The sequence below is a fragment of the Lethenteron reissneri genome, chromosome 26 (genome assembly GCF_015708825.2).
Source record: "Lethenteron reissneri isolate LAM-NWPU_2019-01 chromosome 26, ASM1570882v1, whole genome shotgun sequence".
Taxonomy (NCBI): Eukaryota; Metazoa; Chordata; class Hyperoartia; order Petromyzontiformes; family Petromyzontidae; genus Lethenteron; species Lethenteron reissneri.
This window is the reverse complement of record NC_083804.1, coordinates 12,491,673-12,508,698: the sequence shown is the minus strand read 5'-3', so window position 1 is coordinate 12,508,698 and position 17,026 is coordinate 12,491,673. Positions and strand designations below refer to the sequence as shown.

At 48.9% G+C, this 17,026-nt stretch overlaps 1 protein-coding gene across 1 annotated transcript; it reads left to right on the top strand.

Annotated features, from left to right (window-relative positions):
* The first annotated feature begins 1,867 nt into the window (after positions 1-1,867).
* LOC133347706 (transcription factor Sox-9-B-like) lies at positions 1,868-7,712 on the top strand. The gene is made up of 3 exons (XM_061560204.1): positions 1,868-2,788; positions 4,130-4,368; positions 5,100-7,712. Exons 1-3 carry the CDS (start codon positions 2,289-2,291, stop codon positions 5,963-5,965), a joined length of 1,605 nt encoding a protein of 534 aa, XP_061416188.1. The 5' UTR covers positions 1,868-2,288; the 3' UTR covers positions 5,966-7,712.
* The last annotated feature ends 9,314 nt before the right edge of the window (positions 7,713-17,026 follow it).

The window sequence follows — 17,026 nt, the reverse complement described above, 5'->3', positions numbered from 1 at the left end:
AGGCGTGACCGTCACGGTGCGATGCCATCAGCAGGCGCATTCGAGAGAGGGGGAGCGCGGCGCTATCGGTGGCCACTTTGATCGCAGGTGCCGTCACCTGCGCGCATTCACCTTGCAGCGACGCTCAGCCCCAGCTCACACAGCGAAGCATTCCCCGTGAGCCAGCTCCGCGCGTCGGGGCGTGTCTTGCTGGAGTAAGCCGGCTTCGCTCGGGCTGCGTTCTTCTCTGCGCATTGCACAGTTCACACACATATTGCACAGTATGCGCTCGGCTGCGATGGTGAGCGCTGAGTGTGTCCGTAGGATATGGAAATAAGTACAGCCATTCGGAATCAAAACAAGAGACGCCATCGATAGGTTGGCAATGTCGCATAAGCACATGTAAAGACATGCAAAGCATTCCGCAGTGATATTGCCCTGAAAGGGAATATGCAGTACCAATATAATAGTCAATGTGTCGGGAAATTGGCGTTTTTCATCGCACTAATGTAAGGTGACACTTATTTCCAAAGTGTGCTTTTATCAGAAGTTGTCCTTTGTCTTCCGACCACCAGTAGTGTCGTGTGCCTATAACAGGTGTCCTCACACCCCAACTTCGGCTGTATCGCGAGTACACTCGCAATAGTTTGAGAGTGAGTGCAGGGTATCCAACTTGAATATTTCTCAGTCACGCAAAACGTGAGCTTGCAGAGAGTAACACAAAATAGCCATCAGCGCCGTTGTGGTGAATGTAAGGAACAACAAATACGCAGATAATCTTTATATATCTGTCCCTCCACATAAAAGAATTTAAGGTATTTATTTTACATTTCCCGTCAACCACAATCGAATGTATCATTTCAAGGAAGGCTGGCTGCTGATGAGAGACTGTGTGTCGAAACCGGTTCAGAATTAGCTTACGGTATATTGAATCAATGCTGCTGAAATGATGCACTCCCCGAAGCTATTCTGCTTGACGAGAAGTGTAATACATGCTGATATTTGTTACGTGAAAGGACAGATATCTATATGACGGCAATATTGTGTCTCGTTAATTTGAGTGTACGTTTAGGGACGCGCCAGCTGTAGGAGTAGAGGAACGCCGCCACTGCGACGCGAAATAAAAATAAAAAGAAGTCACCGTCGCGACTTGTTCTGCGTTTGGAAATGCCGCTACACTTCAAGAGGCGATTACTTCTTCCGACGGCTGCATTCGTTACGCGCGGCATTTGATGGTCAACGGGACTCACTGAGACTGACGGTCGTCATCAAAACAAGCAATCGCGCGCAGCCTCTTAAGCCATGGCACACGGGAAATAAGAAGGTGCGGCATTACGTACGGGGCGCGTATTATTATTATTATCGCGGATAATGCACCCCGAAGTGTCTAGCCTCACGACGAGTCGTGAAAATAGTGCAACGCAGTGTTCAAAGCAACGGGGAAGGTGCGTGCTTATTGATGTTGTGGAGGAGCGTCCATCGTGTGGCTGCAATGCCGCACGTCCATCGTTGCGCTGTGCTGATCAGACGCGCGCAGGGCTTATCTTGAGAGAGGGCGCAACGCAACACAAAGCTGTGGTGCGAGCGCGATTATTCGTGCGCGTTTTATATTTTCTCTCTCTCCCTCACACTGGCTGTGCATTCCAATTCACAGTAGCTGTCAATTGACTTTTAAAAGAGACAAAGTCGCTTTCTGTCTAAGCTTACACGTGGAGTTCAATTTTAAAATCATTTAGCCAGTGTGGCAAGGGGAGGGGTGGGCGAGGGAGTAAGAGGCGGGGGGGGGGGGAGAGGAGGAGGCTTACATCTCGACTTGAGATATTTATTACTGCTCTTGGCACCGCCCCGTAACTTCGGACCAATTGGAGGCGAGCGCAGGAATTTGGCGCACGATTGTTGGAATGCGCCCAGCGGAGGCCGAACCTATACCCACGTTTCCCCCAGCGAGCCTTCAAATCGCTTCTCTCTCCCGTGCGCACAACACGCACGCACACAGCGCAGGGAGCTGCGGTGACCAATCAAGCGGCTCGCACCATTCCCATTTTATTAGTAAGTCGGATCCTCTCTCATCTGGTGCATCGCGACCCCGATACAGACAGAAGAACTCTTGAGATACGAGCAGACGCAGCGCTGCCGTCGGCGGGCGCTCCGACTGACAAACCAAAAGCGTTGAATATCCCCCCCCCCCCCCCCCGTTCAATTTGGTGATTTTGTTTCGTTTGCAAGATCTCAGCGACGACTTCGAACGCCGAGCTCGCTGCGGCTCTGCTCTCCTCTCGATAGCGCGCGCGCCCGCGCACGCCGAAAGAATGATGTCAGACGAGCACGACAAGCACATGTCGGACGTGCCCAGCCCAGACATGTCGGAGACCTGCTCCGTGGGCTCGCCCGCCGACTCGCTGGCGGGCTCCGACAGCGACAGCCAGAGCTGCGGCTCCAAGCGCTGTTCGGACCGCGAGGACGGCGCCGGCGCGAGCGGTCTCCTGCTCGCCGGCGGCCCGGGAGGGGTGCTGGACGGCGGGGTGGTATTCGGCCTCGGCAGAGACGCGGGCTCCGGCAAGAAGATGGACGAGGACGACAAGTTCCCCGCCTGCATCCGCGAGGCCGTGAGCCAGGTGCTCAAGGGCTACGACTGGACCCTCGTGCCCATGCCCGTGAGGGTGAACGGCTCCTCCAAGTCGAAGCCGCACGTGAAGAGGCCCATGAACGCGTTCATGGTGTGGGCGCAGGCGGCGCGCCGCAAGCTCGCCGACCAGTACCCGCACCTGCACAACGCCGAGCTGAGCAAGACGCTGGGCAAACTGTGGCGGTGAGTGTGAGAGATCAGTTCGCCTCCAGTGCTCTTGGGTGTCAGTTGATGCGTATTGTTTGGTGGCGCTCTTGCGCGTGTGTGTGTGTGTGCCTAGATTTGTGTTCCGTTTCTTGAGTGTACCTGCGATATGTTTTTACGTTTATTATTTATTGCGCGACACCGTTGCATGGACGTTTGGGGTCTTCTTACGCATACAATGTGCAGCTTTTTTGTTGTTAATTGCTGTTGTGCCGGCGTACAACAATTATTTGTGTTGATTAGTGGTCGATGGGATATGACATGCATGCATGCGTGCGTGTTCGAACAGTAAAGAAGTTGTAAATTCAACTTGCACGCCAGCTAGACATTAACAGCCACCGTCTTTTTTTTCAATCGTTACGCCGCTCGTATTTCACGAAAATTATCTTAATAAACAACGGGTCAACTTTCTTACTGCGGATACACCACACCGACTATATGCTCAACGGGGATACTCCGACAAGAGGGTTGTTTTGTTTTGGCTTTCACTTTGAGCACACGACATCTTGTAAATCATCACTTGGCGAGCGCCACAGATGCTTGAGATACCATCATGTGCGTCTGCCTCCAGCCTCGGGGCAAGTCCTACCTGGCACCGAGAACTCCGATGCAGGGCTGCACTTTGCGTGTGTGTGGGGAGGGGAGGGGGACGAGGGGGGCCCTGTCTCTACTTGCTCGATGGTTGTGATCAGATCTTGTCAGAAACAAGTGTCAGCAAATATCCAGCTATCTTTTGTCTCCCGTTGAACCGATGATAATCGTTGTAATAATAATAACAATGCAACGTGTTTATCCAGGAGAGCTTTGTCGAGTCTTAAGAATATTCAGTCCCATGAGAGTCCAGCATCTGGATATTTGGAGAATTTCATAAATAATCGTTTGGCTTCGTGTGTATTTGTGGGGGGTCGATGGTGGAATCGGGAGTACCCAGAGAAAGCCCACCACATATACAGATGTTTACCACCCACGCAAAACCGCACGAATGGATTTAAACAAACCTCAATGAAGGCTTCATCACCTCGAAGCAATTGTCTTCTTAGTCCAAATATCTCCACAGCAATTGCAACCGTCTATATTCACAATTTGCAGCCTATTATTACTATTATGATCTTGATAAATATCTTTTTTTCCCGAGTGCCAAAATCCAGTTGTACCTTCTTTGCGCACCTTGCCGGACGCTTCGCAACTGTGCCGCGGTGTTCGGCTTTTTACCTGCGACGGCTCACAGCGCGCCACTGCCCAAAAGAGTGTGCAAGCACCGAGTTGACCGCTCTCCCTGTGTCGCGCACAAACCCCACTCCCCGTCGTGTCCCACCGCAGCTTGCTGAGCGAGAACGAGAAGCGTCCGTTCGTGGAGGAGGCGGAGCGCCTGCGGGTTCAGCACAAGAAGGACCACCCCGACTACAAGTACCAGCCGAGGCGGAGAAAGTCGGGCAAGAACGGCCAGAGCGAGTCCGACTCGTCGGGCGAGCAGACGCACATCACCACCAACGCCATTTACAAGGCGCTCCAAGCGGACTCGCCCAGCGGGGACGTGCACTCTCCCGGCGAGCACTCTGGTACGAGCGAGCGAGTGACCCCCCACCCACCCACCCCGCTGCACACCGTTAACGAGTCGATTTAATTGCAGCAATGGGCTCGTGCGCTTTTGCGAACCCCCCGAGTTGCTCGATTGAATGAATTGCACGCGCGGAGGTGGTCACATCGGCGCACGTGTTGGGGCGCTCTCGCCTGTCGACGCAGTCTTCGATAAGCGGCACACGCTGCGATGTGGTGAACATTTGTGGGTGACAAAGGCGGCCGTGCGTGGGTGGTTTTGCACCCCCCACCCCCCTCCCACTGTCCCACTCTTCTGCACATTCCCGGTCTTAATTGGTGCTCGATAATAGCACTTGCCCCAACAGTCTGTTAAGGCGATACGGGGGATCTTTGTTTTTGTACGTACGCGTGTGTGTGTATTTGTGGGGAGTGATAGTGTAGTGGTGAGCGCGCTGCGAAACCGGTGACCCGAGTTCTATTCCCGCTCACGGCCAACACCAGTGACGATTACCTGAACCGGTCACCTAGGGCCTCCCCGAGGTCGACTCAGCCTCAAATGAATACCTGGTGCGGTGTGTAAAACATCACCGCTCGGGAGACAAAGGCGGCCGGGCGTGGTGTTGCCCCCCCCCCCAGTCTTTTACACGCTATACCGGGGGATCCTTTGCGTGCGCGTGTGTGTTTGAACCACAAAAATGGCATCGAATGTAATTGTGCCTCTCCCCGGGTTGGGTGGCGGTGCCCTTCACAGGGCAGTCCCAGGGCCCACCCACGCCTCCCACGACCCCGAAGACGGACGCGCAGTCCAACAAGCTGGATATAAAGCGCGAGGGGCGCCCTCTGCAGGAAGGCGGCCGCCAGCAAATCGACTTCAGCAACGTGGACATACGGGAGCTCAGTCGGGAGGTCATCTCCAACATGGAATCGTTCGACGTCAACGAATTCGACCAGTACCTGCCACCCAACGGTCACCCCGGTCACGGCCAGAGCGTGGCGGCCTCTTACGGAGGCACAGGCTACAGCATCAATGGACACGCCTGGCTGTCCAAGCAGCAGCAGCAGCAACAGCAGCAGCAGCAACAGCAGCACACGTTGTCATCACCACCACCACCACCTGCCATTAGCAGTCCCGAGCAGAGAGCGCATGTCAAGACTGAGCAGCTGAGTCCCAGCCACTACAGCGACCAACAGCAGCAACAACAGCAGCCGCAGCAGCAGCAGCATTCGCCTCAACAACAACAGCAGCAGCAGCAGCCTCAGCAGGCACAGCAGGCACAGCAGCAAGTGCAACAGCAGCAGCAGCTGGGAGGCTACAGCCCCTTTAGCATCCAGCACTACGGGGCAGCTGTAGTGCCGGCTATAAGCAGGTCCCAGTACAGCTACGCGGACCACCATCACCACCACCACCATCAGAGCTCTGCGGCGGCCGCGGCTTACTACAGCGGGCATTCTGCGGGGCAGGCAGCCGGCCTGTACTCCGGCTTCTCCTACATGGGGCCCTCGCAGCGGCCGTCTTACACTCCCATCGCGGACGCCACGGGGGTGCCCTCCATCCCCCAGCCGCACAGCCCCCCGTCCTGGGAGCAGCCCGTGTACACCCAGCTCACGAGGCCATGAATAATAATAATAATGATGATGCCATATTAATGCAAGTCTGTGCCAGCTCGTCCAAGTGGCGGGGTGATTGTGTGTTTTATTATGGTTCTAAACTACAATCCTTAATAATGAAAAAAAAACTCTATTGAAATTAGTGACCTGAAGCCTCCCGTAGGCTTTGTCCTCCACCACCCGGTCACTTTTTTTTTAAATATAGAAACCCAAGCAAAGTTATGGGGGAGGGGGTGGGGGCTAGGTTGCGGATAAGCGTGAATTTTTTTAAGTGTGGATAGAGTCGTTTGCTTGCAGGTGCGCGGGTCCACCTGCATTGGGCATTTACGCCGAAGGCAAAGCTTACGGGAGAAAAACGTGCGCTTCCTTCCAAACATAGAGTATATTTTAATGAAGACCGTTACGCGCTTTCGTAGACACATTGGTGACGTCCACATCGTAGTGTACGCTTTTATCAAAATAACAACAATAATTATGCATAAAGTACAGAATACATGTTTTTTGCCGTTTCAGAACACGCCGAATACATAGTCCGCTTCACTTGCACCGTTGAGTAAATGCACTGCAGGTCTACATTCGCAATGCGATGCTTGTTTGTTCACCTTAGTCGTCAGGAAGAAATCCGAGGCGTCAACAAAGACATATTTTTGTAATTAACTAACGTTAGCCTACCTTGCGGACATGCAAGGTGAACGTGGACGCGTGCAGAATTATGAAAAATGGCGTTTACGGTAAAACTAAGAGTGACATAAAACCCATTCGCAGATTCACTTTTACGGTATCTATTAAGCTTTAGCCGATGCCTTATTAGAGTGCGGAATGAGTTTTGCGAACTGTTCATGCATATTTTATTTGGCGAAGCCTTTACTGTTATTATTTAGCAAAAACAAAAGACACGAATTTGATTGACATCCAATGACTTATACCTGAAGAAGTCCTCTGTGAGGAGACATGTCTTCCTTACGCAATGTTGAGTAAATAAAGATGTGTTTATTGTACAGACTCTCTAAGAAGCCAACAATAGATGTGCCTTTTAGTGCATTTTCTTTTTTCTTACAAAGGAACTCATCAACCTATTTTTCCCTCCTAAATCTCAACTCCTTTGCGTGTTCTACAGATGCAATGCATGTGTATGAGGGCGAGGAGCTAATTACTAAAATGATGCCAACGTTTTAAAACCCTTTGTGTAATAAAATTACGTAAATTTAGTTGCCATACAAGTGCGAACTTTCTAAAGAAGCAATCTGCAAGTATGGATCATATATATTTAATAATGCCTAGGATCGTTTTGTGTGATATTTGCTATTGACTTAGCAATAATTTAGAATCCTTTTCCAGTACTAACAGCTATAGAATTTTTCTACAGTGTATCATATTTTGTACAGAATAGTTAGAGCCAATATGTGCCTACATATTTCATAGTCTTAGATTTGGTGTCGGGCGTTTGTGTGTTTTTTTTAATGGGACCATTTTATCAACCTTGACAATTGTCACCTAAATGTTCCATGAAGTATTTCCTTTCTCCATATTCAAGCAGAATATGTTTGTAAAAAAATTCTTTAGTTAAATGAGTCCTAAATGTTTTTTGATTTGTACAAAATCGTATGGTTATTGTTCATGTTTCTAAATTATTGCAATATTTGAGGCATTTGTCTTGCTATTTTGCTTTAGTTTCTTTCATTTTAAACACTTTCTATGTAATGGATAGAGCTGTGTTTTGTCGGCAAATGTATGGGGCAATTCGTACTCAATAAATAACTTCATTTAAAAAAGGAACGTTTTGTGAGTGCCCCCCCCCCCCTCTCTGGTATGTGTGTGTGTGCACGAGAATGTCACAGCAGATAAAACATTACAGGTCACAATGCGTGTTGTACACAAAATGCATAACTTGGAAATGCCTCGCACGCGTACCACACGTCCCGCGTTTCACGCAGGGACATAACAACCTAATTTTAAAAATCTTGAAGTGCATCATCGTCGTTGCACGCAGACTACATTTAGTCACGATTTCCCAATTCCCCCAGACGGCCTTTTTTTTCTTATGATTTCAGTTTCCACACACACAAAAAATCCGTAACTAAACATTCGCCAAAATGAGTTAGAGAAACGGCAAGCGCTAAAAGCTGTCAGCCCTAATTATTCATTCCTGAATACCCTCTTGCCAACTACATCAGACCAGACGAATCCCACTCGATTTCACGAGGGCTCCATTCCTATGGCTGCTTTAATTTCCCGAATTATTGAGCAATGCGCGGGCAAGTGACGTGCACAATTACAATTTTCGCGTCCCTTTTTTCTCCAGGGCCTCTCCAACAAATGTTCCCCGTGCCATCTGCAATTGTTTCGGGCCGCATTCAATTCTGCCGGGTACGTGCCTCGCTTCTAATGAGGATTCCGTGGTCGAGTGTGTAGGTAGCACAAGCTGTAAATTTTAATTAGACTTTATTCCCTTTTCTTTCCGCCTCGTGGAGCAGTGTGGGAGAGGGAGGGGGGATTGTAGCCGATGTGGAGTTAAGACGCGCCAGGGCTTGCCTCCCACCCTCATTCTCCTCCTCCTCTTCCTCCTCATCTTCCAACAGGGGCTGCGGAGCAAAAACAGAGAGTGTGCCCGACTTTAGAATACAAATCGTGGGGGTGAGACTACGCCAAGTCCCGGAGCTCAGGACAAAACAGATCGCCCGCTCGTCATTTAACAAAGACTCGTACTTCCTGTGGGCCGCGCACAAGTACATTACGGCATCGGGTTACAAAGTGACTAATACGGTAAACACAGCAGGTTGAATGTGGCATGAGCGTGTGCGTGCGGCGGCATCGATCTGTGGAAAGACAAGGTTAGAAGGCGGCCGCTGCACATCAATCCCTGGAATTGGGGATGGGACATCATAGGAATCATATATCTAATCGAATGTGTTAAAGTTGTCCCGTAAACCCACCACGCCTGCGCTGACACTGGGCATGAATTGACAGCAACGTCAACGAATTTCCAGTTAAAGGTTTTGGTTTGTTTAGAGAAGTACAGCATACAGTTATTTCTGGAAGAAGGGGGTTTTGAAAATCGTTAGATCAGATACAGAACGACACTTCCCTTTGAAATATGTTAGCCATAAAGAACAAGTTCACACATCCTCGATGTTTCATGAATACCTCCAGCATGCAGGGGGAGCTCAGAATTGCATTTAATTTGTAGCATTAGAGCATGCTTTTATTAAATTAGAAACAGTGTGATGCGAAAAGAGCATCCACAATTACAAAATGAGTAATGACCTATATAATTCCAGCCGATACCCAATGTGCATACCAAGTGAGCTACCTTTATCTTAAAGAACAGTTAATAACAAAGAATTCAGTGAGTCACATTGTAATGTCAAGTTACATAAAATACAAGCTACGACAATACATAACTCATGGCTGTAAACCTGACACCATATATAATTGAGTTAGATTTGCATAATCGTCAACCGTGGTCAATCCACTGCTGGAATGGAGTTCAAAAGAACTCACAAACACCTTGTGAAAGACCCAATGCAGAAGATCCCTGGGTTTGACCTTCCACGAAGCCCATGGTCGACCCTAAACCGCATTCACACAAACCATGGCAGATGCGGATACCTGATGCACAAATGGAATTTTTTTTTTCAACTCTCCAGTGTGCGACTGTGGTCATCCAGGACATACCACACAACATAGAAACGATGCAATGCCCGATCCACAAATACGACTGAGACATCACAGCGATACACCCGGTCACTGCTGACGCGGTTGCTCTGCGTCTACATCAGCCGTACGATAGAAGAAGAATCCACCGCTGGATGAAGGTCTCCCCAAGTCGCCACCACCTCTGAAGATCCTCCTCGGAATCAGCGTTGACCCCGAGGTAAAATTCTCTGCACTTTGGCCCTTCTATTAAATTACAGTGCACATACAGTATATCAATGGCTGATGCATTTCAGAGGGGTGCTCACAAAAACAGCACTGCTGGACAATATCCACAAACGCTGATATGCAAAGGCGCAAAAAACACAAAGCTGCGTTGCTAAAGTTCACGCTCTCGAGTAAGGAACCCTCAATCTTAATTTGCCATCACCAGCGAGCGCGCTTCTAAAATTGAACAATGCGTCGTAATTAAATATGCCGCAGCGATACTCCGTGCTTCCCGAAAGATCTGCGTGGCTGCTCTGGACCACCCGGAGTGGATTCGGCAGCATGAAGCCTGCATTGGGTTACCCGCAACGCACATTCGCGCATGGGGTGCACACACACGAACACACGCACACGAACACACACACAGGGACATACACACACGCACACAGGGACACACACGCACATTCGTGCATGGGGTGCACACACACGAACACACGCACACGAACACACACACAGGGACATACACACACGCACACAGGGACACGCACACTTACAAGGACAAAGATCCCCCGTGCAGCCTTGACAAGACTATTGGGGCGAGCGTTGTTAGCGAGCCCCTTTGACGGCCGGCACGGCACACGATGGGGGGTGGGTGGCCAGTAACCACACCCGGCCGCCTTTGTCTCCCCAGTGTTGCTATTTACTTGTCGCGACAGGCATTCGTCCGAGACTGAGTCGACCTAGGGGAGACCCGGGACCGTTTCAAACATTCGTCACTGCTGTGTTGCCGCAGCGGAGCGCACTTGCCGCTCCGCGACCCCTCCACGGGCACACGGACATCAACAGCCGCAGCCAGGCGAGGTGCACTTTGAAGCCAAGTGGAGTGTCGCCGACTCGCCGCGGCAGGAGGCCACGGGGCTAGACCCCAGGTGCCATGGGTTGACCGAGATGACTTGCCGATGCACCACCTGTGCCTCCCTACGGCGCCAACCTGCTGCGCTTTATCCGTCCAGCGCTCCGCACACTGTTGTGAGCGTAGCTCCTCTACCCTCCACCGTTGTTGGAGGGCGACTGCCTCCAAATGCCCCGTCCACAGAGGCAAATCCTGACACCGCTGGTACCGGTCATTGGCAAGTCCACTCAGCTCCATATCCTCCTGTACCACATCAGCACATCTCTACGGTAGCCCGGACCTACACTATCCGGCCAAACAGAAGCTGCTTGGAAATGTGGGATACATGACCCTGCCAACGCAGCCTCGCCTGCCGGAGGAGCTCACTGATGGGACTGTGTCCAGATCTTTCAAGGATCTGCGAGCTCCTCACACAATCCAGCCTGGTTAAACCCAGGATGGATCATAGGTAGGCCAGCCTGATTGTTTAAACCGGTGCAGATATTCATTCAGGGGTGTTCTGGTTTTGCAAGCATAGAGAGACCGAGAAGACATGGAGCTTTGTATGATTAGACAGGCGAGATAGCATCCGCACAGCATTTGGTACACACAAAGATGCCCCGTATAGCCTTTAACAGACTGTTAGGGCAAGTGTTGTTAGCAAGCACCTATGATGGCCAGCACCGCACACGAGGGGATGGGTGGCCAGCACCACGCTCGGCCTCCTTTGTCTCCTTAGTCGCGATGTTTAAACGCCACACCATTTGAGGCGGAGTTGACCATACAAATACAAATATCCCCCGTATAGCCTTAACAGACTGTTGGGGCAAGTGCTGTTAGTGACCATACACACATACATCATGCACGTATACGCGGACATATTTATTGATACCGATTAATCCCATGTAAATGCCCCCTAATCAGCGAGGTCGGGTTAGAACGGTGGCGCAGTGTTTAGCTCACTACACGATGGCAGTGCAGTAGTTCGGACATTGCACCCTTAACCCGGCGACCTCAATTCGATTCCCAGCCAGGGCTAACAGTGGCGAATTTGATCTTAACCGGTCAGCTCCCCACCCCCCGTCTCCCCATTATCAACCCGCAATGATTAGCGTGGCACTGATAGGAACCACCTGGTTCCACCAGCCCACAGGGGATTATTGTGTCCGTCCGTCCGTCGTGCATCCAAAAATGGGAGGGGTGGGGCTGGATGGAGAGGGGAGGGTGGGGGGGGCTGGGTGGGGAGGGGCTGGGTGGGGAGGGGCTGGGTCGGGAGAGGCTGGGTGGGGAGGGTGGGGCTGGGTGGGGGGTGGGAGGGGTGGGGCTGGGTGGGGAGGGTGGGGAGGGGCTGGTCACCCCGTGGTGCCCTTATAAAACTCAACGTTTAACCTACTCACGCCGGCTTGTGCCCGCCCTCACAGTTGGCCATATTTGCAGAATACACCACGCCGCCGTTGACCCTGGCCATTGACCGAGCAACCCAACGTTCCTACCAGCTCCCTCCGCAGGAATGTGTTAAGTACAGTCAACTAAATGCCATGGTCAACATGGTGTGGGAAGGCCTTCATCCATCAGTGGATGCTTAATATTCACAATTTAGCTATGTGAAATGCCATTAGTAGTATTTGCCTTTAGAGAAGTAAACAATTATGGGGTGGACCTTGTGACGTTAAACAATTACTGCTACATTCTTTGGGTCTTTCGGTAAAGCCACGTAGATAGAAAAAATAATAAAAATATATCACGACGTTTCGATCGCAACACAAGCAATCGTCATCAGGTGAAAAAATTGCGTCACACTACATGAGGCCCACCCCCTTCATTAATATTCATGAGTGGGTGGATTTTTACACTAACACAGAGGAAGGTCGAGCTGAATTGAATACTTTATTATGCAATGTCGCTTCAAATATGACGTTTCTTTACAGAAAGTGACGGTAAAAAAAAAATCTAAACAGCACAGTGCTACATCCGTGCGTGACGTCACTGCAAAAGAGCCCCCCCCCCCTCATTAATATTCATGCCCGCGTGGAAATTTACACTAACGCACAAGAAGGTCGCGCACTCCACATGCCGCCCCCCTCCCCTCATTAATAATCATGAGCGGCTGACGTCACTCCACATGCCGCACCCCTCCACAATAACCATTAACCGGTGACGTCACTCCACATGGGGCAACCCCCCCCCCCCCCTCATTAAAATCATAAGCTGAACAATTGTTCTATTCAATATTTCAGAGTTACTGCAATATACACCCGTCCTTGGACGGGCAAAAAGGCTACTTTATTTTAATGTATCTACAAGGCAAGATGTAACAATGGCCAATGCCATTATTTCAACTGTTACAGGCCAGTCGTCTAAGTACCAGGGCCCACGGGTCAGAGAGGCTCAGGCGCCGGGCTTCAGAAAAGGGAGAGGGGGGGGTGGCGGAGTGAATATTGGACATGGGGCCCAATTTCTTTCCTTGCACCAGGGTCCATGCCACTGTTACTGGTGATTAGAAAACTTGAGATTGAGGCTACGACGCAGACACACACACAGCAAGCTCTCATTGCGGTGTTCGTTGTTTGAGCCGTTATCTAGGTCCTCCGTGCTTTTGCAGCAGGCATTGCGCTATGGTAAAAACGTCGAGTATAAATATTAGTGGACAGCCACCAGAGTCGAATTGCAAATGGCTCGACATCCAAACTTGAGTACAACACATCCGTGGCAGCCGTCAGTTATTCTAAACCAACTGCACATTTGTCCCCACAGTAGACTTGTGTTTTTTTGAGAGAGCCCATGATCTTATTGTAATATTAAACTGTAGGCAGAGCCTAAAGTTGAAAACAGAATGCGTTACATGACTAATAATTTTAAATTTGGCTTTTATATGCACATATGTCAAAGTATTGCCTTTCTTACTTTTCAACGTTTAACTAATGCTTGGACTTTGCCTATGAAAACAAGCATCGGTGCTAAAGAAACTGCCAGACAATGCTACTGTGAGTAGCCATTGGATAAATTTTTCCTTAATGTGTTTTTAAGGTTGCTATTAACGACAAGCTTGTCGTTTGCCAACCAAAACGTTAAAAACTGTCCCCTTCAACAAACCTCTGCTGGAGGTCTATTGATGGCCAGGCTACCATGATGTCCACAGTGAGTTTTCTATAAAGAAAATAAAGTTGATGAATGCACTGCAGTACGTGCTCAAGTCACGATAATTGCACACTACTTTATTTTAATCAAACACTTGTTTTCATTTCGGTAGCCTAATTGTGAAATCCCCAGGCCCTGATGCATTTGTGAGATTTTGCAGGTTTATGCAGTTTATTTTTTTATCATTCACATAAAGTCAGAATGCGGCTAATTCCACTCACGTCCCAGATGGGTCTGTTTTGCCTACCCTCAATACTTCGTATAGAATGGACCAGGGGTACAACAGTTACCGCACTGTGCTTTGAACCCGATGATCCCTCTTCACCAACCCGCACTGGCCAGCATGGTGACGTATGGTAAAACAACCCCCATTACTTATTGGTGTAGGGAGGCCTTCATCATCCAGCAGTGAATCGACACAGGAGCTGTAATTTAAGAGTTTGCATGGCAATAACAAACACACAACTTTCGCTTTAATTTCGATCTGAACAGAAAGCCAACACACTCTCTATCGCCAGCCCCACGTGTGCTCTACCGTGCCAGTGAGACGAATGTGAGAGTAACGTGACTTCTTCCTGGATCTCGCGTTCCGACTGATCTCTCGTTACGTCGCGAGCTCTTCGACTGAACTGCCACGTGGACGCAGCGTGCCCGACGCAGGCAAACGAGACGAGCAAACATTCTCGCCTGGGGCTGATCAGGCGCGCTCGCGAGGTCCGGCGCAAATTTTAAATTAGTGCACCACGCATGTTTGAATTATCCCGAACGTTTTCATGACAATGCATTTTGATATTTGCATCGTCTCAAATCCAACCTGGCTCACAAAATAATAAAGGGATGTACTATCAGGCGTTCAGTATGCTGCGTTTCGTATAGTAGAATTACATCAATTACAAGTCATCGTGGAGTTTACAAACGTGTCTACACTTAGGCACATATGAGATAGAGCAAATATGTGAGTTCTTTTTGACATCACTTCAAAAATATTTTACTTATTGTAACCTTTTAAAGAGTTGTTAAAACAAAATATGCTATACATGCTGTATATATTAATTACAATAGGCCTATTATATTTCAAATAATATTTCATGTCTATGAGACTCGCTCTGGTGTAAGGCAATGTTGCAAATCTCCCTTGTCAAAAGGACAAAGAAATGACACCAAATCTTGGAGCCCGGCCCAGACACTTCATCCTCTGCTCACCACAAGCTTGTGGCAGACATGCTTTGCCATTGCCCAATTATTCTCACATAGGGTGACGATTAGGCCAGACAGGGTTGAAAGAATTTGCTCCATGAGAAATGGGCATCACATTCACTTACAGCATGTGGAACACGGCCACAATCATTATGGCTTATTCAGTGATGCTGGTGGGATCTCTGTGATGGCCTGGACACCCTTCGTAAAGAATGCTCTCGACGTAGGATGGAAACTTTGCGCACAAATGCATTATGAAGTCGGACTCATTACACATAAAGTGCTTACCACAAATGAAATTCAATACCTTGCCGATCTTGTCATCGAGCATAAACCATCACGTGAACTCCGGTCATCCTCGCAGAGGCTTTTGGCTAGCCATCCAACAAAGACGGTCACTGCATTGTGGCCCTCTGGCACGCTCTTCCTTCCGATATTAGGAAGTCACTGGACCTATACACTGTTAAATCTAGTTTGAAAACTAATTTCTTTAGAACCGCTTTTTGTGTTTAGTTTGTTGTCTTTTGTGTTTAGTTTGTTGGTTGGTTACCTATAGTGCGAAACAAGTTCAACATACCATGGTACCAAAACACCAATCTCAATATAGATTATTACGTGGTCATTGCTTTAATAAGTGTTGGACATTTAATGTCCAAAGGTTTTTCTACGTAAAAAAAAATTAGCACAGACCCACAAGCCTATAATACAAGACCTGTCAGGATTTTCTCAAATCAGAAAAGCATTTGGCATATAATATAATTGGTACCATCCTGGCGAAGCTGCAATGTATTTCACTAATCTAGAGTGCACATATTGCAGAACACCAGATAATCGTTGAGTGAGACCATAAAACTCTCGTTCTACATTTGCCCTATTTTTAATACGTTCCCAACATTGAGATACATATTCGCACTTTGTCAAATATATCCCAACATCTATATTATACACAGCCCTCATCTGTTGCACACTCGCTTTTCATCAACGAGTTCCTGATGTGTGAAGACCACAGTACAACGACCCCGTGGGGCTTTGTGTTCATGACAGCAAGTTGACCCCCATACGACCTTCGCCCTTCCCCTCCGCAGCCGTGCGTTTGAACGTTGCGATCGGGTCAGAGCCATGCGGGCGTAAATGGCAGCCGCTGAGATGGCGCTGTTAGTCGGTGTCAAGCTTTCTGCCAATGACCGTTGTTTAGCCAGGAAGCGCTGCCCACGGCATCACGTCTGAATGGCAGCGCACTTCATATTGACGGCCCAGCAAACAGCTCGGAGGCACAGGTTGGGTTTCTAATTCCTGAGGCGGTCTGCCTAACCTCGTGGTGCCGGAAGAGATTTCACTATCTCCAAGCCATCCCATCTGTTTCGAGCCGTGCTGTCTTTTATAATCGCTCGATGTGAACGGGCAGAGAACGTTTCTTCTGCTGCAGTTCACATTCGATGATATATTTTAGAATGACTGTTTATTTATATGCTGGGCTTATTTGCTTGGAAAAACTCGACGGTATTGCAAAAGTTACGATGAGCTTGGTAAAATAAGTTTTTTTTAAGGATCACGTTTCTTACAAACAATATAAAGTCTGCAGTCGATTTATGGTTTCTTAGTACAGATGTATACAGTTACATTGGGGTTGTGACCCCACGTGGCCTTGACTGTCTCAGAAAGAGCAAAGTCAAAACTGATTACCCTGATGAAAATGATAATGGCATTGTTTTTAATATGCTATTGTAACACAACGTGTCACATTTATCACGGCATTGTTGAAATCAGCGATTCTCACAATCTGCATTTATTGGCATGCTTTTTAATATTTATCTCCATGGTCATTTGCCAAAGCGTCCAGGAATGATACCATATAAAACGAAACACTTTACATGTGCCTTCTTGTTTGCACAAAACGCTTTAAGGGTCTAAGGAGCATACTTTACGACCTGGTGTGCCTCTATGCTGGGGGTAACGACAGACTTGCACACTCTAAACTCGCA

Bases quoted from the DNA above. Each gene is read 5' to 3' on its own strand.
- LOC133347706 (XM_061560204.1), top strand. From the start codon at position 2,289: ATGATGTCAGACGAGCACGACAAGCACATGTCGGACGTGCCCAGCCCA. The intron at 2,789-4,129 runs GTGAGTGTGAGA...GTCCCACCGCAG, and splicing joins ACGCTGGGCAAACTGTGGCG to CTTGCTGAGCGAGAACGAGA. The intron at 4,369-5,099 runs GTACGAGCGAGC...TGCCCTTCACAG, and splicing joins CTCTCCCGGCGAGCACTCTG to GGCAGTCCCAGGGCCCACCC.